The sequence below is a fragment of the Xenopus tropicalis genome, chromosome 6, assembly GCF_000004195.4.
Source record: "Xenopus tropicalis strain Nigerian chromosome 6, UCB_Xtro_10.0, whole genome shotgun sequence".
In the NCBI taxonomy this organism is placed as follows: Eukaryota; Metazoa; Chordata; class Amphibia; order Anura; family Pipidae; genus Xenopus; species Xenopus tropicalis.
The window spans coordinates 27,399,621-27,423,771 of record NC_030682.2 but is presented as its reverse complement, the minus strand read 5'-3'; the positions used below and the strand labels follow the sequence as shown (position 1 = coordinate 27,423,771).

The following is a 24,151-nucleotide window of genomic DNA, read 5'->3' as shown; positions in this document are numbered from 1 at the left end:
TGGAGAAATGTCTTCTGGGACTTGAGTACGATACAACAAATACATTTGGTTTTGTGCCTCCTGCTTTCAAAAAGGGAAAAAAAGCTGAAGGTAGAACCTTAAGTGGAAAAAAGTAATTTTAGTTACAGGTAAAAAAAAATGTACAATGTACAATGCTAAGAATGGGGCAATGGTTTCAAACATGAGCTGCTGGTAAGTTATTTGTTCTGCAAATACAGTTCCTTAGCTCATATTAGGGATGACTCCCCCCTCTTTATATATATTATATTCCTGGACTAGACTAGATTACAGCCCAATCTCTAATGTAAATCTAAAAATGTTACTACAGGTTTGGATTCATTATCTGGAAACCCATTATCCAGAAAGTTCTGAATTAGGGGAAGGCCATCTTTCATAGACTCCCATTATTCAGTTTTTTTTAAAAATGATTCCCTTTTCTCTGTAATAATAAAACAGTACCTGTACTTGATCCCAACTAAGATATAATTACCCCTTATTGGGGGCAGAACAGTCCTATTGGGTTTATTTAATGGTTAAATGATTCCCTTTTCTCTGTAATAATAAAACAGTACCTGTACTTGATCCCAACTAAGATATAATTACCCCTTATTGGGGCAGAACAGCCCTATTGGGTTTATTTAATGGTTAAATGATTCCCTTTTCTCTGTAATAATAAAACAGTACCTGTACTTGATCCCAACTAAGATATAATTACCCCTTATTGGGGGCAGAACAGTCCTATTGGGTTTATTTCATGGTTAAATGATTCCCTTTTCTCTGTAATAATAAAACAGTGCCTTGTACTCGATCCCAACTAAGATATAATTAATCCTTATTGATTTCCTTATTGGTGATTTCCTTTTTCTCTGTAATAAATCAGTACCTTGTACTTGATCCCAAAAACAATCCTATTGGGTTTATTTAATGTTAAAATAATATTTTGTAGACTTAAGATATGGTAATCCAAATTACAGAAAGATCCTTTATCTGGAAAACCTCAGGTTCCGTGCTTTCTGGGTAATACTTCCTATACCTGTACATTGTTTTTTTCAGTGTATGCAGAAGGAACTAGATAAGTTTATTTTACTATTAAGTATGATAAAAACAAAATCCTAATAAAGCCAATTATTAAATGAAACTGTGCATATCCCTTATTACACCATAACAGCTCTATCTGGCATGGAATGGTTTACAGTGATATCTTGCAAACTGCAGAAAATATGAGAAATACTCATTTACAGATCAACGTGTCCATATCTGATAACTACTACGTTCCTTTGCTGAACCTCCCACATTATGTCCTTTTTTTCACTCTGTCCTTTACATCATCACAATTCACAACACTTTTTATTACAGTTATCAACTCATTACGTATTACTTCAACTGGATGTACTGTAGCATTAATCACAACTCAGCTAACATTTGCCACCAAAGCATATATGTCCTTTAGGTGGTATCGGCAATCAGTATAATTCTATAGATATTTCATTACAAAAGGTCAGCGTCACGTAATATACCTAGCTATGTCACAAACTGATAAATAAATATAAATATATGTTATATACTGATATATATATATATAAAACTAAATAACGTTAAAAATATTTTCCAAAAATATATTAACATTTAGTTATCCATGATTGTCTGCAATACATTCAGTTATTCATCTTACTGACAGTGATAAAGACATCTAAATTGATTATTACATCAGCACGAAAGAGCAAATCCTACACAATTTCACGTTTATGAGGCTATGGGTAATGATTAGCACTTATACTGGGGTTCATCTCAGACCAAGAACTGATGTTTCCCAATACAGTCAGCAGGAAGTGATCTGCTGTATTTCTGGCTGTTTGGTTGCCATTATTTTTGTAGTGTCATCCAAATCTCTGCCATGCCCCAAAAGCTTAAGGCTACCCTTGTGATTGTAGAGTTTGGATACAAAATTATATTTTATTATGAAATATGCCAGTGATTTACTATTTACTGGTTTCTTCAGAACGCATATATATATATATTGGCATAACTGGCGATACCTATATTGCATTTAACAAAGGCCTCCCATTTTCTTTTGATTGCACCTCATGTGGCAATAACAATCAATCCCCTTTTGCCAAATAACTAAAGTTTTTTTGACTTTTTGTACCTTAATAGTGATGAGAAAATTAGTCCCGTTTAGCTTCAGCAAAAAATTTGTGGAATGACAGGAAATCTCGGGAAACAGCAAAAAATCACCAAAAAAAAAAAAGACGCACATGACTTTTTTGCCACAACCGCGCCTATTTTGCCACAACCTCGCCTATTTTGCCGCGACCGTGCCCAATTTGACGTGAACATGACTTTTTTTGATGGTTGAAGAATTTCTCCGTGGCAAATATTCGCGGAAGTTTTGCAAAACAATTCGCCAATGCCAAAATGCGGAAATTCGCTGTGAATCTATGCCTGGTTAAAAAATTCACTCATCACTATACCTTACACAAAATTTTGTACCCGACCATCCCATATTGTCAGTGAATTTGATTCACTGGAAGAATTTGAATAGAAAAAATATACTATAAAGGCTTGTTACATTTCAGGCGTGATGCTTAGTGATTTTAAATTTGTTCTAGTGAATTTAAAAAATCTACTATTTTAGGGGAAAGACTGTTAATCTTAAGAGGTCCCAATAACAATTTTTTGATGCACATCAAATTTTGCTGGCCATTTCGCAAAAAAAAAAAAAATCCCCCAATGGCAAAATGTGGAAATTTGGCACAAATCCATGCCTGCCGAATTATTTTCCCCATCACTACATCTGAACAATTTATAGATAATGTAAGTAATTATAGCTATTCTGTATGCCTGCTTATAATTTCTATTGACCTCTTGGGCTATGGATAGTGATGAGGGAATTTTTTCGCTAGGCATGGCTTTGCATTGAATTTCTGCATTTCGACTTTGGCGAATTGTTTAGTGAAAAATTACTTGCGTGGAATTTATTTGTTGTGCGTCAAATTGGGCGTGTTCGAATTGGAAAAGGGCGTGGTCACGTCAAATTGGGTGCAGCCGCGTCAAAATAGGGCGCGGTTGCATCAAAAATGCGCGGGGGTGACAAAAATTAGACGCGGGCGACAAAATATAGATGTGTGTGCGACACAAAAAAAATTTGCGCGACAAATGCGCTTCGTAAATTTTTCACCGTTTCTCGAATTTTCTTGCCATTTCACGACTTTTATGACGAAGCGAAACGGGACAGATTCGCTCATCACTAGTTATGGACACAAGTTTAATTTTAAAAGTAGAATATGGTACCAGTGAGGAAGAAAAGGATACAAACCTACCCATTATTATGCTGGCATTATATAAATACATGCTAAGGATGATGATAAGTGCAGTGTTAAACAATACATAGCTGAGATCATAACAGTATAATGAACAATATAATAAACTGTAGTAATAATAAATGATGATGCCACCATCATATAACCCTAGGCACATTCAATTCTCCTTTAGTAAGTTGCTGATTTTATGTATACAGATGGGTTTGCAATATCTAAGAAAAATAAAATAGTACAATAGCTGAAATTGCCTAACATTTAGTATGATGCTTTACAGACTTTCTAGAACATTTTGTCAGCAGGACAGTGTTTTTCTATGTTTTTCTTACAGAGCAGACTGTTGTCACAAAACTTTGATGCTAGTGCTTCCAAAAAGTAAGCGTGTCATCTGAAATTAATGTTGTAAGTTTCAAAATATTTGTCAATAAACAATGAATGAACGGTACGATTCTCTCAAAAGAAATTTAAACCAAAATTAAATATCAGTTAACCAGCTCAATGTAATTTGCTGGAAGCATTCCATTTTTCCCACTTCTTTGCACTGTGCCATACATCCAGCCTTCATCTATTGGCTGGACATTGACAATATAGTCGCCTTCTCTGAAGGACACTTCATCTTCGTCTTGGGCGCAGTAGTCATACATGGCTCTATATGTTCTCTATAGAAAAAAAGGAAATGAACAGTATGTAAGCGCTTTCAAACCAAATGTATTCTGGTTTCTGTTTCATTGGGTAATCTAAAATGACATGAGCAAATGATTTAGGAACCTCGGCTGTGTATAAATGGTTAAATGGAAAATGCTGAGTAGGAGAAGGGATTATGGTAAATGTAAATCAAACAGTAAATGTTAATGATGTGAATTTATCCAAATGACTAGTCTATGTATATTCACTAGATGTTGCTTTTATTTTTTGGTATATAAAAAAATGTGAAAATGTCTCCCCTAAGGTAAATAATATATTGGGGTGGGTCAGTACAGAGACTAAAATAACAGTATGTAGTTGTCAAAATTGCATTCTCCTTATATAATCTCCATATTGCAAGTATAGCTTCCTTTGAAGCACTGTGATATAACAGAGGTCCCAAGTAACTAAACAGAGACAGGCTATAAGTCTAACCCTAAGGTGACAATATAATTACAAAGTAAAAGTTTGGTTGATTTCTTGTAACCCACAGCAATCAGTAAGTACCATTAATTACCAATAAAAGCGAATCTGTCCCATTTTGCTTTGCCAAAGAATTCCCGAAGCTGCTAAAAAATTCTTGCCTTTTTAGTGACGTGACTGCACCTTTTTTGATACGACCACAACTTTTTTTATGAGACCGTGCCTTTTTTTGATGCAGCCGCTCCTTTTTTGATGCGACCACAAATTTTTCATTTCGAAATTTTGTGCCAGTTTTGCACAAAAATTCGGCAATGGTGAAATGTGCAATTTCACAGTTAATCCATGCCTACTGAAAAAATTTGCTCATCACTACTGGTTAATTTAAACCATGTGTTTCCATGGGTTACTAGACTCGGCAATATCCAATTTCCTATAACAGTACACCTCCATACAGTATGGAGCATATTTATTATAGTGTGTAGGCCAACATCACTTGTGATCACTTGTGATGTTGCCCATAGCAACCAAGCAGGTCTTTGCTTCTTTTTTCTAACTTGTAGGTAACCATTCAAATTCAACTACTGAATTGGTTGCTATGGGCTACATAACCGGTGATGTTGGCTTACACACTATAATAAATATTTCCCCATGGTTTTTAAGCTTTTAGGATAGATCTTGGAAACACGAACTAGAAGTCAGCCTGTCGGCAACCATTTATTTATTTTCAAAAAATGTTCTGTTCCCTGCGACCTTGACACTTTCTCCCAGCATCTACATCTTCCATTTTCTCCTGCATGTTTGATCTGTCAGTGGGGATAACTCTGACTGATAGGAGACACTACAACCTTGCTGTGCTAACAAGTTAAAGAGGAGCTATGCATTTACTGTTTATTTTTAAAACTGATGCCATTGCTCAGCATCAAGAACCTAATTTAGAGGTTATTCATGGTTTGTGTGCATAACATATACACAGATACAGAGTCAGGTTCAAACCAACCCTGTGTCGGTATTTGCTTTACTTACCATGCTTGGTGAAAGCGGCGGAGCATGTTGGGGCTGTGCCGACCTCACTGAAGAAGCAGCACTGCTTGGGTGCATATAACCATAGCCTGGGTGATGTTGCGGATATGCACCGGGCATCCCTTGGCCTAGAAATAAAGAACCCAATGCAAAATGAAAGACCTAACATAACAAAAATATAGCACCTTTTTTTATCCACTTTATTTCTAATGCAGACACACATATTTGATCTTTTTGAGGGATCCCGTTCATCAGAAAGATTTTGAGGGTTTTGATCGTTTTAATCCCTTCTTCATATTTATAATGAACATTTACCTTTCCCAAAACAATTAATAACTTTTGTTTTTTTGCTCGGGCCTGCCAGAATCCAATTATTTTCTATGAGAGGATAAAGAACTTCTGCTTAGAAAAGTGAGATAAGAAGGTGCCTTACTGCAATATTGTAGTTAAAATACGTTCACTTTCATTACATTAACATTATCATAATGATGTTTTACATCCTCAACCACAGCTTTACTTCCGTCTTCTTCAGTAATGTTTTGAAGCTTTATATAATAGTGATAACAACATGAGCAACATCATCAGGTAGAATTTACTAGTTTAAAAGCAAACATCTTATTGGATGCTATGGGTTACTGCTACTGGCCAAACTTTAATTACATATGGAGGTGCAGGGCAATGACACAGGGTCATTTAAGGTGAGGCTTTGGTGATACATTTTTGGCCTGATTAAAAACATTTAAATAATTGGTATTGTTTTATTGAGCGGTAACTGGTACTACACATTAATAATTCCCTCCCTCTTACTGTTACACGTGAACTGTCTTATAATAGTGTAGGCAACATTTTAAAATGAGAATAAGGAAATAAAAGAAGCTGTTGTCTAATAGCCCAAGGTACCTCTTACCTGAAACTTACTGTAGATATTTAGCCAAGCAGTGTTTATACACATTAATGCACATTTGTAAAGGGACAGGGACTATATTTGAGGCTCCAGAACATTTTTTTCTCTTGTTATTTCACCAAAAATATCATGGCAGCCACTGTACCTTCTGCCTTTTGCAGTCAGCATGCAACCTCTCTATGCACGTCTTCACAATTTCACTATTTATGTTCCATGTTCATATTAGCCCCCTGGCCTGTAATGATGTCAGGCATCCCAAATATATAAATGACTTCCAATCCCCTACCAACCATGGCACCCTCTTAGTCAAAAGGTAGGGCAAATAGAAGTTGCATAAAGTTAATTGACCTAAATAAAAACACATACCTAGAATAAGGTAACATCTAGAGCAGGAATCCCCATCCATTTTTACGTGTGATCCACACTCAGATGTTAAAAGTGCTGGTGAGCCACACAAGCATGAAATACATTCTTTGGGGATGCCAAATAATAAGGGCTGCAATTGGCTATTTGGTACCCCCATGTAGACTGTTAGCCCACAGGGTGCTCTGCTTGGAGTAAAACTGTGTCTCTGTGCTTCCAAAACTTGTCTCCAAGACAGAAATTTAAAGATGGGAACCTACTTTGAGGCCACTGGGAGCAACATCAAAGGGCACGGTGAGCAACATTTTTCTCATGAACCACTGGTTGGGGATCACTGATCTAGAGGAGCCAAGAAAGCAAGCGGGAAGCCCTGCAATAGGAATATCATTATAAAGTACTCCAGTCATGCCATCAGGCAGGTAAGAAGGTCCAAAGGGTAACACTTCCTTCCTGAAGTGAGCAATTACATACATTATGTTTTCAACTATTTTTTATTCATATTTTAATTGTTGGAAACATTTAATAGTAAGTGTTGTGAATATTATACGTCTTTTAGACAGCCATCTGTTGAGTTCTATCAGAGCAATATGTTTTTTTCCACTCCAAGTAGAACTTAGACATCATAAGCAATGTTAATGTTCCACACAAGTGTAGTTCACGCCACACATTTGTACTGTTAGTGGTTAAAGCAGCTGTTCCTTCTGTACCCTTTGCTATGCATTTGTGGATTCATTATCTATATAATACAGCAGGGTACTGCATCTTTTCACTTGGGCATGTGTTCTTCTATTATTGTCTTTCATTACAGCTGTCTCCCATATTTTCCCATTTTATGGGAATATGGGAAATATAAAAAAACAATGTTTTATATGAAATATATTTGACCCATTAGTCTTTAGTTGTTGAATGATTTCCTGAATTCATCAGCAACTGAGATATGGGAGCTGTGCTTCATTAAAGTCTGAATTTTGGACTTCTGTACAGATTAAATATATACATATGTATATGTATGGAATTCATTTTCTAATTGTAGTGGGACAGGAGACAGCATAGGGTAATGGTTGAGATGCACAGAAGGCAAAAAGAGGTAACACAAAGGAAAGCTGCTCAAAGGACTGTGCACATTTGTTACCTCCTTCATCAGATGCCCTTGTTCCCTCACTGTAATAAGAGAAACTAGGGTTCATCTCGGATACCTCTGACCTGTCATCACCCTGACTTATTCCAACAGCACCGGCAGAGTGACAGTAGTGCCTGTTATATTGACTCGCTCTCTCTAAAAATGAAGAATTGCTGTTACCATGGATAACATACAGATAATGGAAATAAACAAGAGGGGACTGTTAATTGAAAGGATAAAACTTTGATGAATATTAGTTTTGGTCCTCAGTTCAGAATGTGTGCATGGGTGTAAACTTGGGGGTCATTAAGGAAATGTAACAAGTAGAAGTATAAAGAATACTCCAGGTGTAATTATCCATAGCAACCGATTGTACATACAGTATTTGTATCAAACAACTGAACAGTAAATGTACCATGCCTATAGACTGCTCTGGGTTACTAGACCTGGGTTACTAGACCTGGAGCAAATTTTGTACAGGTATCGGACTCCTTATCCGGAAACCCACTATCCACAAAGTTCCGAATTATGGAAAGGCCATCTCCCATAGACTCCATTATAAGCAAATAATTCCCATTTTTAAAATTAATTCTCTGTAGTAATAAAACAGTACCTGTACTTGATCCCAACTAAGATATAATTACTCCTTATTGGAGGTAAAACAATCCTACTGGGTTTAATTACAGTTTAAATAATTTTTTTTAGCAGACTTATGGTAGGAGATCCGAATTGCGGGGGGTACAGGCCAACCCTATACTTATCCGCTTCTCAACTTGATGCTCAAGTAAGGTGCCGATTGGCTCCTATCCTGCAGTACAGCAGAAAGTGAAACAGATAGGCAGGACTAGTAGGGTTTTAGGGGAAAATGCAACTTTTAGCACAATGCTTCTGTACATAATGCACTGGCACATTCTTGGTTTTTACACAATATGTCCCCTTTAGTTAGTGAATAGAGGAAAGAGAAGATATCTTGTGATATTGCTCTGTTTTGAACAAACTAGAAAAATGTTAGATGACTCGTCTCGGCTTAATTACTCCTGAGCGCAGGAGTTTCCTTATCTCCCTAACTTAATTTTCTGACAACTGTGTCTGGTCAGAAGAAATGAGCAGGAGGTGGTGCTGTTGCTCAATAGGTTAGTGGTGTACAAAAATTTCTTATCCTGAAAACTATTTAAAAAAAATGTAAATTTCAAAAGTGCTCAAAAGAGCAATTTTACATTCATTTATTTCAAGTGTTTACATTTCCTTAATGGCACCCTATTAAACATTTTACTTATTATTTTAATATATTTGTTAAGTTGATTTATATCTGCAAGAAATAATAATTTTTGCATATATTTAAGGGATTATGTAAAAAAAAAAAAAGACACTAAGTTTGCCCAGTAACCCATAGCAACCAATCAGCAGGTAGAATTACTGGTCCCATGTTTAAAAGCAAGCATCTTATTGGTTGCTATGAGTTACAGCTCCTGGGTGAACTTAATGTCTTTTATTACATATGGGAGGATATACTGTATGTTACTTGTTAAAAGTATTTTACTTTGGGATAACAGGTTTCTGGGTTAATAAAAAAAGATGTTTTTTTAATTGTGTATCAATACCAGTGAGCATACGCAGGCTCCTAGACTGGATATTGTCTTCTAGTGGATCAATGTCAAAGATGGAGCCTGGATCTGTGCGCCAAACTTTTAAGTCTTCAGATGGAGAACAAAACATTATGAGAAGGAGACAAAGATGAAGGTGAAATAAAAGTCTACTTGACAAGAATCCTGACACCTAAAGGCTGCAGTATGGTTTGTACTCTAACCACCGATACTACTGTCATACTGAGGGTCTGTGTAAGTGGTCAGTCCTGTCAAGATATTGGACCCGACCACTGTGAATAAACTGGTTCCTTGATGCCTGCCATTAATGGATTAAACCATGAGGCCTTCCAGAATGTTTATACTGTAATTCCCTGACATCTACAAGCAAATCCTACCAATGCAGACTATATTTTGCAAAGTTTTCTGTACACATACATATATATGTGAATTTCCACCCAAATATAAACCCTAGTAGTGTGACTTTGTGACTAGCAGCTCAGTGACCATTAGTGGTTCCTGCCAATGTCATTACACATATGCTTGCACTCACCTACAACCATCCCAGGTCTTCTGTCCATCTCTACTACATGTGGGTGTACATTCCTATAGGCTGCGTCACTGACAATCTGCGTATTCCTTCTTACACGGTCTGTTATGGGATCATCCACAACTGGGGTAAACCCTTTACCTTTTGTCTTCTCAAAATCTTCATGATACTTGATCTGAAATGAATTATAAAACATAAATATATACATATAATTAAACTGTCTACAGATGTATATCAAAGATACCCACTGTTTATTCTATTATATTCTAATAGAGTTATATTCTAATATAGAGTTTTCTCATTCTCATGCTTCTCATTTTTTTTACTTCAAATAAGCAAGAATTTAAAAAAAAAAAAAAACACACAAAAATGTTACTTTATTTATCAAAAAATATGACTTATTTTTTTTCGTAATAATTGGTATTTTTGCGACTTTTATGTCGCCGTCGCGACTTTTTCGTATGTCCCGTGATTTTTTCGACGCCATTACGACTTTATCGTATATTTTCCGCAACTTTTTCATCGCCGTCGTGAAAATATCGGATTGGTTTTTTCCGCCGTTTACACTTGCTCAATATGAAAAAATTGCGTCGGCGACGAAAAAGTCACGCAAAATACGATAAAGTCGTGATGGAGACAAAAAATTGAGCAAAATACAAAAAAAAATACAAAGGCGACGAAAAAGTCACAAAATTTTCGTTTCCAATCCGATTTTTTCGGATTCGGGGATTAGTAAATGTGCCCCTTAGAGTTAGGAAAATTTACATTCTAAAAAAGGTTTAGTATTTTCACGGATTTAATTTAAATGATGTCATACAATGAAGTCCATGGAGACTTCTTGCATATGGGGGCTATAAAAGTCCCTTTGAAGGGTTTACAATGGGACAGCTCTGGCCTAGAATATAAAAAATGATCACACTGGTAAAATGTGTTCAACGGCAGCCGTTCCATATCTGTTCCATGCATTTACATTTCCTTCAGTGTAAGTATACAAGTTGCTAAAGTGTATATTTTATTGTACCTGTGCCTACTTATACCACTGAGCAAAAGACATACATCAATACATTTGATACTAATAACAAGGCTGCTAACATGCTCACAATCAGGCAACATGCACCACTCAGACCGTGTCAGGTTCACTATCATGCAGGTTAAAGAAAAGCCACAAAATCAAATTAGTAAAAACATTTTTATTAGTATTTGATCGAACAGCCTCCGTATTAATGTGCTGTTTTTAAGCCCAAGAACACCTGTGGGATCCATTAAGTTCCTATACGCTGGTTGTGCCATAGCTGTGACATCCACACTGCAAGTCAAGGTGCATTTTCCCACTTAAACCTCTTATATATGGACCGAAACCCTCCAAGCATCCTACCATTGATATGTGGTTTTGTGTTTCTTTCACATGCCTCATTTCTGGAGTGTCTAAAATTACGCTAGGTCTACCTTTCAGTTGTTTCAAGTCATTGCTGTACTTAACCTGGAAGAGAAAAACGGATGAGCTCAGCTTTTCAATGTATAAATGCAAACAAATCCAAGATAAGACTCAAACAATCCAGGGTGCCGGCTTCTCTCTTGCTCCCAGACTGATTGAAGCCTAGAGCGGAGCTTTGGAATTTATCTTCTTTCCGCCTGTTGCAGATTAAACTCATTGATCTTAGGATGCACTTTCCCACTAGGCACGGAGGAGTTTCTGTTTCAGTAAAAGGATATTTTAGGGTCAAGCCCCGAGAGTTTGCAGACTATTGCACCTTAACATATTGCCTACCCTTCAGATTTCTTCTTTGTTGGATTATTGGCCAAATATTTGTGCTCTTTGTCCCCTATTAAATGAAGCACACTGCATGTAATGACAGGACACTGCATTCATATGAACATAATCTATTCCTTCAAAAAGTATAAATAAATAACATTTTTATATGCTGAAACCCAGCGGCAAAACTGGAAGGACTAAAATATTGATGTTACAATTAGTAACAACTTCTCCACAGCTTACAGGCAGCATGCAGGAACTACATAACCCACAATGCATTGCACTGTGATGTTCCTTATTGACATTAAGGGGCACATTTACTAACCCACGAATGGGCCGAATGTGTCTGATTGCATTTTTTTCGTAATGATCGGTATTTTGCGATTTTTTTCGGAAAATTGACGCGACTTTTTCGTTACTAATACGATTTGTGCGAAAAAACGTGAGTTTTTCGTAGCCATTCCGAAAGTTGTGCAAAATCTGGCGATTTTTCGTAGCATTAAAACTTACGCAAAAAGTTGCGATTTTTTTCGTAGCGTTAAAACTTGCGCGAAACGTCGCACCTTTTAAGTTTTAACGCTACGAAAAAGGTGCAACTTTTCGCGCAAGTTTTAACGCTACGAAAAAATTGCCAGATTTTGCGCAACTTTCGGAATGGCTACGAAAAACTCGCGTTTTTTCGCGCAAATCGTATTGGTAACGAAAAAGTCGCGACAATTTCCGAAAAGTCGTAAAGACGCCGAAAAAATCGCAAAAAATACGAAAAAGTCGCAAAATGTTCGTTTTGAAATCGGAATTTTTCCAATTCGGTTCTGATTCGTGTCTTAGTAAATGTGCCCCTAAGTGTACAGGGAATTGTGGGATTGGGAGGATGCAGACTGAAGGCAGGCTGAGGACACTCGACTACTGTTACATTTTATTTGAGTCTCAAAGTAGCCATAGATCAGCAGGGGAACAGGGGGCCGGGCTTAGGGAACTGTTCCAAACCATATTATTACATTCAATATCATGAAAAGGCTGCATATTTTTTAAGTAATGTTTATTGCAAATTTGCTTGAAATTACGTTTATTTTTCAAAAATTGTGTTTGGGTGGAGTTCCCCTTTGATTTGCTGTACACATCTATTTTTATGTAAAACCATTTTGGAGTTTAGAGACCTAAGGCTGCTGTAAGATGCCATAGACAGTCACTATTTATTGGGCTGGGGGGGCTGTTTGGGCCTCTGTGTATTTGAAATGCCAGGGTCTATTTTTAATTCTAGTCTGGAATAGTAAAACAGACTGAACTTGCAGAAATAATTAATTTTGGACTAAGCTCCTGCCTAGACTGACTAATTTGTAGAAACACAGAAATTGTAGATCCTTTTTGCCCAACCAATAAATGTCCTGTTTTAATTTTATTTCATCCTTTTTAATTGCTGTGTATCTATCAACTACATTCCCAGATTCCTTAGCTTTGCAGTCCAAAGGGTGTGTTTTCATTTCATTAGGGCATGGCAAGTCAAACAGATCTCCCATTAGCTCTATTTATAGCAGGCCTAACTATGCAGATTCACAGATAAATGGTATTATACAATCTGACTGCTGTACTTTAAATTAAATAAAACAGTCGCATTCTTTTAAAGGTATACTTTGCACCTAACATGTAAAGTGTAAGACATATAACATTTTCATTGTAATGTTAAAAGAAGAATATATTATTGTATACTGTTTCCAGTCATATTAAACTATGATGAAAATGAAAATAGCACCCTTACTGCATTATATCTTCAGTAAGATACATTTTATGTAGCAAAGCAATTCTGCTTCAAGGCAAAGATAATAATTAGTGCCCATACTGAAAGTTACAGTACAAGATCAGGGGTCTGGTTCCCACAGGTACAGCATACTTCTATATCTATCTATCTATCTATCTATCTATCTATTCTCCATCCCCAAACAAACATTTATTTTTCCGCTCTACTTTTTTACTCTATTTTTCCATTCTCTCTCTCCCTCCCTTTCTCTTTACTTCTTTGCCCATCTCCCAATCACTTATCCCTTCCGTCCCACATCAATTATGCTCTTTTGTGTTCTCTAATTTTCACTTGTTGTTAATGTCTCCCTCCTAGTGCTATTATGCTATTTCCTTAGTTCATCCCTTAAATGTACTCTTCCCCTTCTTTCAACATCTCCCCACTTGCGTTCTACTGCTCCCCAAACCCCGGCTCCGATATGTTTTCTCCCCCTCTCTTACTTCGTCCCTTTTGCACTTCATTCTCTCCTCATTATCCTTCTGCTCTCCCAACATTTCTTTCAGTTCCCAGCCTTATTGCAGTAATACATGCATGGTGGCTCACAGCAGCAAGTCAACTCAACTGTCAAGAGCTCCTGGATGGGCCCCCCATTCTTGTGCTTGTAATAACAGCCCCTGTCTTAGTGCTAATCCCAGTGCAGCTCTGCCTACGAGTACACAAGCCACATCATGATTAGAGACTCAGGAGGTTCAACTCTAAAGATACAGGACACTTGCCGAACTGATATTCTCCTGGTTCTTTTTCACTCTTTCCATTTCCGGAGTGTAGCTCACAGCAGTGGCTTTCCCAACTTTCTTTTTGTAGTGAACCTGTGGGAGCAATAAAAATATAACCAATTAAAATAAAAGTATTAAATATATTGGTTTTTTTCTGTGCCGAAACCTTAAACAACTCTGAGACAAAAATGCAGCAATTAAATATGTTAGGTGTCATATACAACTGACTTGGAGAAGAAGTGCAAAGCACTAATGAGTGTGCCCTTTATTACTGTTCAACCAAGTACATCTCACTCAGGTTTGGTTATGGTCTGCACCCCACACCAGATAAAAAATACAGCCCAAGGTGCAGACCATAGCATCAGGGGGTACAAGCCAACCCTGTCCTAAGAGCCTGCCATAGGGCAGGTGGTAAAAACAGGGACCCAATGTGGCCTGCATCCTCTGTGGCTCCCTAACTTGTGCTAATAAAATGAGTATTGGAAAGTTGCTGAAGATTTTCTTCATTCTCCAAAAGACTATTTTTGTTTGGAGTCCCCTTTAACAGTGGTGTTTCATATACACCACGCAGGTGTCACAAAATGGCCACTGTTTTAACATGAATTTTGCATTAGTAACTGCATGTCCTTGCCGTGCTGAAATGCTCCTGGTTCTTTTTGACTCTTTCCATTTCTGGAGTGACGCTCACAGGGGTGGCTTTGAGCTGCTGCTCTTTGTATTGTACCTGGGAATCAGAGGTAATTAACATGATTTATTTACCACAATACTCTCCATTGTATAGAAAACACTGAACCCAAAGACAAAAATAAATTCTTACGTTGCTAATGTTTTTCTGGATTTCCTTAACTCTTTTTACTTCTGGGAGATCGGAAATGGTCGTTGCAGGTCCAATGTCATCTTTATATTTTACCTATATAAGATCCAGACATGAACAATATGTCATTTCAGTAAGAGTTGGGTAACTCTAACAAAGTCTGGGGAAAAATAGACTCTATTAATATATGACCCATTTGTTTGAGTGGACACTTTTGAAGCAGCCTTAGGTTTGGTGAGGCCTTATATAGGGTAGAGGATGCCTACCACATGCATATTTGATTAATTCTTAAAGGAACAGTAACACCAAAAAATTAAAGTGTTTTAAAGTAATTAAAATATAATGTACAGTTGCCCTGTGCTCGTAAAGCTGGTACGTTTGCAACAGAAACGCTACTATAGTTTATATAAATGAGCTGCTATGTCAACACGGGGGCAGCCATTGAAGCTGGGAAAAAGGAGAAAAGGCACAGGCACATAGCAGATAACAGATAAGCTTTGTAGAATATAATGGGGTTTTATCTGTTATCTGCTAAGTAACCTGTGCCTTTTCTCCTGTAAATGGCTGCCCCCGTGGCTACACGGAGGCTTTATTTATATAAACTATAGTAGTCTTTCTAAGGAAAACACACCAGTTGTACCAGTACAGGGCAGCATTACATTATATAGTAATTACTTTTATACGCTTTCATTTTTTTTGGTGTTACTGTCCCTTTAAGCAAGAATTAAAAATGCAAGGGTTCAATAAGGATATGAGCGCACAGTGCAAACTTCACACATAATCTACCTTGTTTACAGTATTATTTTTCAGATTTACAGCATTGTTTGTAGATTGTAAGCTCTTTTGGGCAGGGCTCTATTCACCTCTTGTATCGGATATTGATTGCTTTATATATTACTATGTATGTGCAATGTATGAAACCCACTTATTGTACAGCGCTGCGGAATATGTTGGTGCTTTATAAATAAATGTTAACAAAAATAATAATAATAATACATTGTTGCAAACAATAACTATTGCATTTGTGTGGGTAAGAATTGCATAATTTCCCAAATTCCACCTTTCTGTTTGGGCACCCTAAAGTTTATATTTTAGGCAACCCGCATTTTAGTGAAATGTTTATGTATAGACACATGTGTATTGTTGCTTTGTGTATAGCATTTAGATGAACGCAATTTTGTAATCTAACTTTCTTTTGTAAATGAGCCCTCTTTTAGGACTATTTGCTGCAGTTGTTCTTGGCTCCAAGCCTCTTTAAATAGGGCACAGACAGATACCTTCCAGGCAGAAGCAAGGTTAGTTGCCCTGCTGAAAGGGCAACTAATTTTATATTTGTCTGTTGCCATGGATATTCTTGGATATATGTCTTAACTGCTCATACAACAATGTTTTGATATATTTGTAACTTTGTTATGAGGTATAGGTGGACCTATCCAAATGTAGGAGTCCAAAGGGGCCTTGAAATAAAAACATCTGAAATCCTTCACTGTCAGACCTTGAGCACAGATCCAATAGTACAGAGTTTCCAGCTAATAGTCAGGAACCTTCCTTTGGGGCAATATAATTAAGGACAATCCTTTGCGGCACTATAATTAAGTTGAATAAAGGTAAATTGCACTTACAGCACTGATATTTTGTTGCGATATCTTTACTCGTTCTGTCTCTGGTGTATCTTTGACTGCCGTACCAGCTCCCACACCTTTCTTATACAAAACCTATAAACGATCACGTTAGAGGAAAATACATTTTTAGGAGAGGTGCAATTCCGTTACTTGCCATCTGGATTATTCCCATTGACGTTCATGGTCTACACAAGGTCTGAATTAGTGTAAAATAATGGTATAAAGATGCAAAGTAAATACCCTATTAAATAAACACCTTATTCATTTTAATGTACTTTTTACACTTTTTTGCTGGCCTACATCATTTTACAGTAACAGCCCCCTAATAGTAATGGCACACAGAGTAGTTTCAAACTATGATAGTTTTGTTACACATATTCACACAATTAGTTGCTCATTAGCTCTAGCTGAAGAGTAATATAAAACTAGTACATATTTTATTTGGGTTTAGATAATAAGAAGTGTTGGTGTAAAAGAGTTTCAAAAGCATTACCAAGGTCTCAAGCTACAAAGTCACATTAAGAGTCCACATGCACTGCCACTCAAATGCAAGGACCAGTATCTAGTTCCATTGGGGTGCCATAGATAGCAGCAATTTAAAAGATACCAGAGTCGGGCTGGGTTGGTGGAATAAACCCAGTGGGCCCGGCCTTCATGGGCCCCACAACCCATGACAGCAGCAAAGTTAAAGCAGAAGGAAAGGCATTTTGGCATTATACTGCCAATAAATTAGTCACTATAGTGAAAGCTAGGAAACTATATTTATTCTGCAGAAAGCTTTACCATACCTGAGTAAACATCCCTAGAAACTCCCTTTGTTTGTTTAAGATATGAGCTGCCATTTTAGCTTGATCTCAGTAGCTTCCATGCTGCAGCTCTAGCTGCTGTTAGCTAAGATTACACAGAGAAGGGAAGGGGAGCAAATTCTGGTGGGAGGGGGAGGAGGAAAAGGGAGGGAAAGAGAAGCAAACTGAACAGACTTGTGCCCATGCCCTGAAGGTTTTTTTCTGAGAGAGGAAGTCAGATACCATAAGAAAATGTTTACAAAAAAGGAGACACAAAATCCTGTGTTTCTTTTGATAGAGGACTTGCGGCGTTTCTATGAGTGCTTATGGCTGTATTTACATAGACCCTTCTGATAAAGCTTACTTAGTTTTTACCTTTAATTCTCCTTTAAGAAGGAAAGAGTTAAAAGATACACAGTAAACAGCGCGTGGGGAAGAGGGTGGATGCTGGGAGCAGGGCCCTTTTGTTTGCAAGGAGGGCCCTTAAAGTCACTGCCCCAGTGGGCCCCTGATGCCCCAGTCCCATGCTGATAGTTGGACTTTTATGAGAAGAGGTTTGAACTGGGGATATAATTGTTTTTCTTATGTTAATATTTACAATAACTTATTTCTGGGGGGAAAATAAATATCTGACATATATCCACCATTGCAAAATGGTCAATGTCAATCACTTGTTGAGATAAAGGTTGTAATATCTTATAGACAATTGTTATTTGTTTGCATGGCATATACTCTGGATAATCTACTCGTTTAACCGTTCTTTGCCAGTGTTAGATATTGTACACAAGGTGACAAAAGTTACCCATCAGGCAGTTGTTATAAAGAATCAGATTTCAAAATGGGTATTCATACTAAGTAAAATGGACATTGGTGAGTTAAAGTAAAATCTAAAATGATGCTTGAATTTAATGAAAAACGAATTTTGCAATCCCCAAACTTATTTTCAAAAGTTCTCAGACTGTGACAAAATGAAACCTATTTGACTCGGAAGGCTATATCATCTAATTCCCTGTACGCTATTGTCCTTGGCTATAGGCACTTTAGGCACAGAGAGGCTCACTGCAATGTCCTGTCTAGGCTTCAGAGAGTCTAAAAGCTTCATCTAAAATCAAAAAGAAATACTTACAGAACTTATGTTTTTCTGAGTGGCCTTCACCCTCGCAATCTCTGGAGTATCTGCTATGATAGAATATGTTGAAAGCAGTTTTTCAGCTTCATCTTTGTATTTTTTCTGAAAACAAACAAATATTAGACAATAATATCTGCATCCCCTGTAGCATCATACAGTATTGGATGTATGAAAATGAGTGCAATCTCTATGGTAATGTAATCAGTAAGTATAAATGCTATCTCTATGGAAGTGGAGAAATTGGGACTAGCCCACTAGAACAGATTGAAAGCATGATTAGTTTAATAGTTCTGGGAATTGTGCTCAGCTTTTATTAACCAAATTAGGTATTGCTTATGGTTACTGTCAGATTGTTAGTTGAGTTTTCTCACGGCAAAATAGGCGTGGTTGCGGCAAAAAAAGACACGGGCGAAAAAAAAAGATGCAGGTGACAAATAGAACACTTTCTGAAGAACAGGGCAATGAGCAAAATTTAAATCAGAATATCCTGCAGATCGCTGGACATATTTCCTTACCATTGATTTTCAGCTGGCAGAGAGATTCTGCCAAGTAGCCTGTAATTAGTTTGAATGGAAACCTAGACTAGATCCATCAAACCCAAAGGATTTCAATTACATATATAATGTTATTACATTTGCTATGTCTATGACAGTCAGAAATTTGTTGAAAGGGGACGTTACCTTTGGGATAACTTTCAAGATGATGTAGACTGACATTCTGAGAAAATGCAAATTTGTATGTTATTTTTTTCGTTATTTAGCTATTTGTTCAATAGTTTTCCAGTTTGGTATTTCAGCAGCTATCTGGTTGCTAGGGTCTTATTTTCCCAGAGGTTTGAGTGAAAGTCTAGAATAACTAAAGTAAGGGCACTGAATAGAAATTTTAGTAATAAGTAACAATTACAATAAAATTGTATGCTCAGAGCAATACAGTGATCTTGGCAGTGAATGCTGGAAAAAGGTGGCAAATAATGAAGTTGCTAGGAATAGGACATTCTATAACCTACTAATAGTTAAATTAAAGGTCAACATTGTAACAGATATCTATGCAGTCAAACACCAGCTTTATACTGACCTGACTCGCAATCTCAGAGGCTTTCATAGCTCTCTGCAGGTCTGGAATATCTGGACCAACCTGCATTCCTTTCCCTTTGATCTCAGTTTCTAAGTCTTTCTTATATTCCTTCTGTAAAAAATAACACAAAAAAATGTAAATGGTGTACTGGATACAGAAATAATTTGATTCTGTGCCCTCTTTTTAGAGAATTAATATATAGCTAGTCACTTGGGCACCTCCGCTAGTTCTCCAGCATTCAGGCAGGAAAGTGGTGTGCTTCGTTGTGCTAACTCTCATTTTATTTAGCCCATTACTGAAAGCACACATTTTGTTATGAGATAAGGTTCTAGAATTGTACAGTTTATCCCACTATATAGCTTTTAAGCATTGGGTTTGAATAGATAAATCAAGAAATGAGTAGTGGACAAGCAATTGTTCTTTGATATTACAGAACATTGGAACCCCACCATCGTTTTTCAGCTGGAAAAAAGCACCCAAACCTGCCATTTCCAACTACTATTCACTTCCATGGGAAACATAGTATTTTATGGGAATTACTAGTACATAGAAGAAATCATCATCTGAAAATCAGATAAAATGCAGGCAAAACAAAGAGAAAATCAGTAAATACAACAGGGTGTAATTTAATATAGGAAGTGCAGCATACTTTGGGGTGCAGTCAGGTTTAATGTCAAAACAGATGTGCACAGATGCACGCACATGGGGTGGGGTTGCCGGTGCTGCTGGAGGGGGGTGATGCGGTGGGGGAAAGGGCCCTGAACTAGGGGTAGGTGAAAGAAGAGACAAAGTAAAAAAATATAAGGATTAGCTTTCAATATCAGTTTGTAAATGGATAATTTAAAGGGGACCTGTCACCCTAACAAATAATTACATATTCTTTTCTATCATGTTAGTTGAGCAAAATAAACATTACTTATACTGTATAATGTATTTACATTTTGTTTCCTTCAGTCTTGGAAATCACAGCAAACAGACAGGCGCCATTTTGTGGGCATTGTTATTAAGGCATGTTTTGTCTCACCCTAAAATCTTGTGCCAGAATGGGGGACCTAATGTCCATGGCCATGCAAAGACTACGCAAATATAGACTGTGAGAAGGGATGGGAAAGTGAGGAGTGCAATCTACAATGCTGAGTGGAAAGTGAAGGTAATTTACTGCCCCGCCTCTGTGTCTCAGGCAATATATGACAGCTCTGATTTTTAAATACTTTTATGTCTGGGAGACAGGTCCCCTTTAAACTTTTCTGAGAAATTAAATACAACTAAAATTATTAAAGCAGTGAATAAATGAATTCGGCTTTAACTTAAAATGGAAATGCATCTGTAATAAACCTGATGGTCTGTACCAACCTGGCTCACCATTTCAGAGACCCTCTTGACTCGCTGTATCTCAGGTATATCAGTCCCTACTTGCATCCCTTTCCCCCTAATTTCTCTTTCCAAATCTTTTGTATATTCTTTCTGTTTGAGAACACAAAAAGTAAATTTACTTTACCAATGGAAGTATGCCAACTATTTCATGTATTTTACATTTCATAACCCTTTTATTCTCTTAGTGCAGGTGCCTGAAAAACATAATTATTTTAATATGCAGGTATTGGACCTGTTATCCAGAATGCTTGGGACCTGGGGTTTTCCGGATAAGGGATCTTTCCGTAATTTATCATTTAAATATTGAATAAACCCAATAGGATTGTTTTGCCCCCAATAAGGATTATTTATATCTCAGTTTGGATCAAGTACAGGTACTGTTTTATTATTACAGAGAAAAGGGAATCATTTAACCATTAAATAAATCCAATAGGGCTGTTCTGCCCCCAATAAGGATTATTTATATCTCAGTTTGGATCAAGTACAGGTACTGTTTTATTATTACAGAGAAAAAGGAAATCATTTTATAAAATTAAAATAATTTGCTTACAATGGAGTCTATGGGAGAAGGCCTTTCCGTAATTCGGAACTTCCCCAGTGTATGCAGGGGCACTGCTAGCATGAGGCGAGCTGAGAAACTACCCTCAGACAGCAGTGCCCCCAAAGTAACCAGGGACAGCAAAAATTTGCTCCTGATAACTTTAAGAGTGAATCTCTGGTTTTTAAAATGTTTTCTCCTATTGTCCTTTCTTTAGTATATTTCCATGTTCCCTCTCTTTCTTGTGCATTCTGTGTCCCTCTTTAGATTTCCACATGAACTATTCCTCTCACTTTTTCATATTCCTTCTCTTCGCCTGTTAATACTATGCACCCAATTCACTTTTTATTGCTTTCTTTACAATGGTTCCACTTTCTCATATCTCACCTGGCCATTGCCCAACCTCCCCAGCTCTTCTTTACAATGGTTCCACTTTCTCATATCTTACCTGGCCATTGCCCAACCTCCCCAGCTCACTGTTTTTATGCCATGATCTTTAATTTACTGTTACTGTTGTCTTTTCACATTGCAACCTGTTTTTGTTTTCATTTCTCCTAAACCTCATTAATCTTTTATTCTTCAGCCAGGGGGATATTACTATTATTATTATTATTTTAGTTTGGTTGCATATCTGCATGGATCGGTGGAATATTCTGACCTCTAAATGTTTTCCAAATTTTTTTAGTATTTATAAAACAAATGAAAAAAAAACAGAAAAATGCAATTTACACATTAGTTTATGCCAAGGAACTCTGTGACATAGGTGTGTACCAACCTGGCTTACGATTTCCGATACCCTCTTGACCCGCTGTATTTCAGGCATGTCAGCCCCTATTTGCATTCCCTTTCCCTTAATTTCTGATTCCAAGTCTTTTTTGTATCCTTTCTGTTTGCAATCACAAGAAGAAAGTTTAAGTCTTGCACTGAAAGCTTTTTTTAAATATTTTACAGTGCATTTACAGTTTCACATTTAAATTCACTTTTAGTAGGTTATAGAAAGCAGCGCCGGAACTAGGGGTAGGCAGAAGAGGCAGCTGTCTAGGGCACAATTGGGGGGCGCCAGACAGAAGCCTCTCCTGCCTACCTCTAGTACGTTTTCTTTAGTCATTGCCCTCGCCACTTGTCATTACTCGGTGGGTGCAATGATTCATCGCGACACCACCCCAACTTGCCCCCCCTTGCGCGACTGCGCATGCGTGCCAAAGCACACGCAGCGGGGGTGGGGGGGGGAAGCGAGGAGAGGTGGCCAAGGGCACCCAGTCGGCTTGGCCCGCCCCTGATAGAAAGTCTTATCCCTAGCAACTTTGCAGTTGGTCTCACTATTTATTTTTAAATAGTTTATAAATTATCTGCCTTAAGGTGGCCATACACGGGCCGATTCTAGCTGACGATATTGGTCCCTTAGACCAAATCGGCCTGTGTAGGGGCACAAACGACAGGCCTCCCCGACCTGAAATCGGCCAGATATCAATTGGGCAGGTTTGAATTTTAGTCGGATTGGGGACCCCAAGGCCAAACGACCGAATTAGCCCAATATCGCCCACCCATAGGTGGGGGTATTGGGGGAAGATCTGCTCGCTTGGCAAGGTTGCCAAGTGTATCTTAGCGTGTATGGCCACCTTTACTCTTCTGCCTCTTTCCAGCCTTCAAATGGGGGTCACTGACCCAGGCATCCCAAAAACTATGAGTTAAAAATATTATTATTATTATTATTGTTACATTTTATTCCTTTTCTTCCAGTTCACCCTCCTATTCACACCACTGTCTTGTTGCTAAGGTAAACAAGACCCTAGCAACTAGATAGCTAATAAAATTCCAAACTGGAGGGCTGCTGAACAAACAGCTAAATAACTGAAAAAGCACAAACAAATAAAAATGATAATAAATTGCAGATTGTCTCAGAATATCAATGGCGATGTCACACTGACACTAAAAGTGAATTTAAAGGTAAACAATCCCTATAATGCTAAATATAGGGATAAATAATTATATCGTAAACCTTAGGTTCTAAATAATACAATGTTTTATAAGGGTAAAAATATTTATTGATCTAAATACATATTTTTAACAACTTGAAATCAATATTAATACATCAAACAAATCCAGGGTCTGTACCAACCTGGCTCACCATTTCAGTTACCCTCTTGACTCGTTGTATCTCGGGTATATCAGTCCCTATTATCATCCCTTTTCCCTTAATTTCGGTTTCATAATCCTTTGTGTATTCTTTCTGTACAGAGAGCAGAAAATACCTTTTTTCCAATATATGCAAAAGTAATAATAAATAGTTTACTATTGGTTGATCTATCCTTTCTCGCAGAAACTTTTATGAGGACAAAAGATAGGTGTTAAGAGATCAAAGATCAATATTTAAAAAACATTGCCTAGGTAGTCTTGACTGGTAAATCTAGTTTATTTTAAGATTACCTGGCTGGCTATTTCTGATGCCCTTTTTGCCCTGATCATATCTGGGATGTCGGCACTAAATTCCATGCCTTTTCCTTTAATATCATTCTCAAGGTCCTTGCGGTACTCTTTCTACAACAGACAAACACAATACAAATTATGTGGAAATAAATGATAACAC

General features: G+C 37.3%; 1 protein-coding gene across 5 annotated transcripts in view; it reads right to left on the bottom strand.

Moving 5' to 3' along the window:
- Positions 1–3,636: 3,636 nt before the first annotated feature.
- The window catches only part of nebl (nebulette), a 132,751-nt gene continuing 112,236 nt past the window's right edge, over positions 3,637–24,151 (bottom strand). Inside the window, exons 14-29 of one of the 5 annotated variants that reach the window (XM_002933150.5) lie at positions 23,992–24,102; positions 23,684–23,794; positions 22,340–22,450; positions 21,006–21,116; positions 19,653–19,763; positions 18,576–18,680; positions 16,665–16,757; positions 15,046–15,138; positions 14,860–14,952; positions 14,229–14,321; positions 11,340–11,444; positions 9,968–10,139; positions 9,433–9,525; positions 7,844–7,987; positions 5,448–5,572; positions 3,637–3,976 (exon numbers count right to left, since the gene is read on the bottom strand). In XM_002933150.5, coding sequence (XP_002933196.3) covers positions 3,800–3,976; positions 5,448–5,572; positions 7,844–7,987; positions 9,433–9,525; positions 9,968–10,139; positions 11,340–11,444; positions 14,229–14,321; positions 14,860–14,952; positions 15,046–15,138; positions 16,665–16,757; positions 18,576–18,680; positions 19,653–19,763; positions 21,006–21,116; positions 22,340–22,450; positions 23,684–23,794; positions 23,992–24,102 — 1,848 coding nt within the window. In that variant the 3' untranslated portion in view covers positions 3,637–3,799. The remainder of the gene's footprint in view (positions 3,977–5,447; positions 5,573–7,843; positions 7,988–9,432; positions 9,526–9,967; positions 10,140–11,339; positions 11,445–14,228; positions 14,322–14,859; positions 14,953–15,045; positions 15,139–16,664; positions 16,758–18,575; positions 18,681–19,652; positions 19,764–21,005; positions 21,117–22,339; positions 22,451–23,683; positions 23,795–23,991; positions 24,103–24,151) is intronic. The other 4 variants (XM_004915428.4, XM_004915430.4, XM_004915429.4 and 1 more) reach the window with 4 other exon arrangements.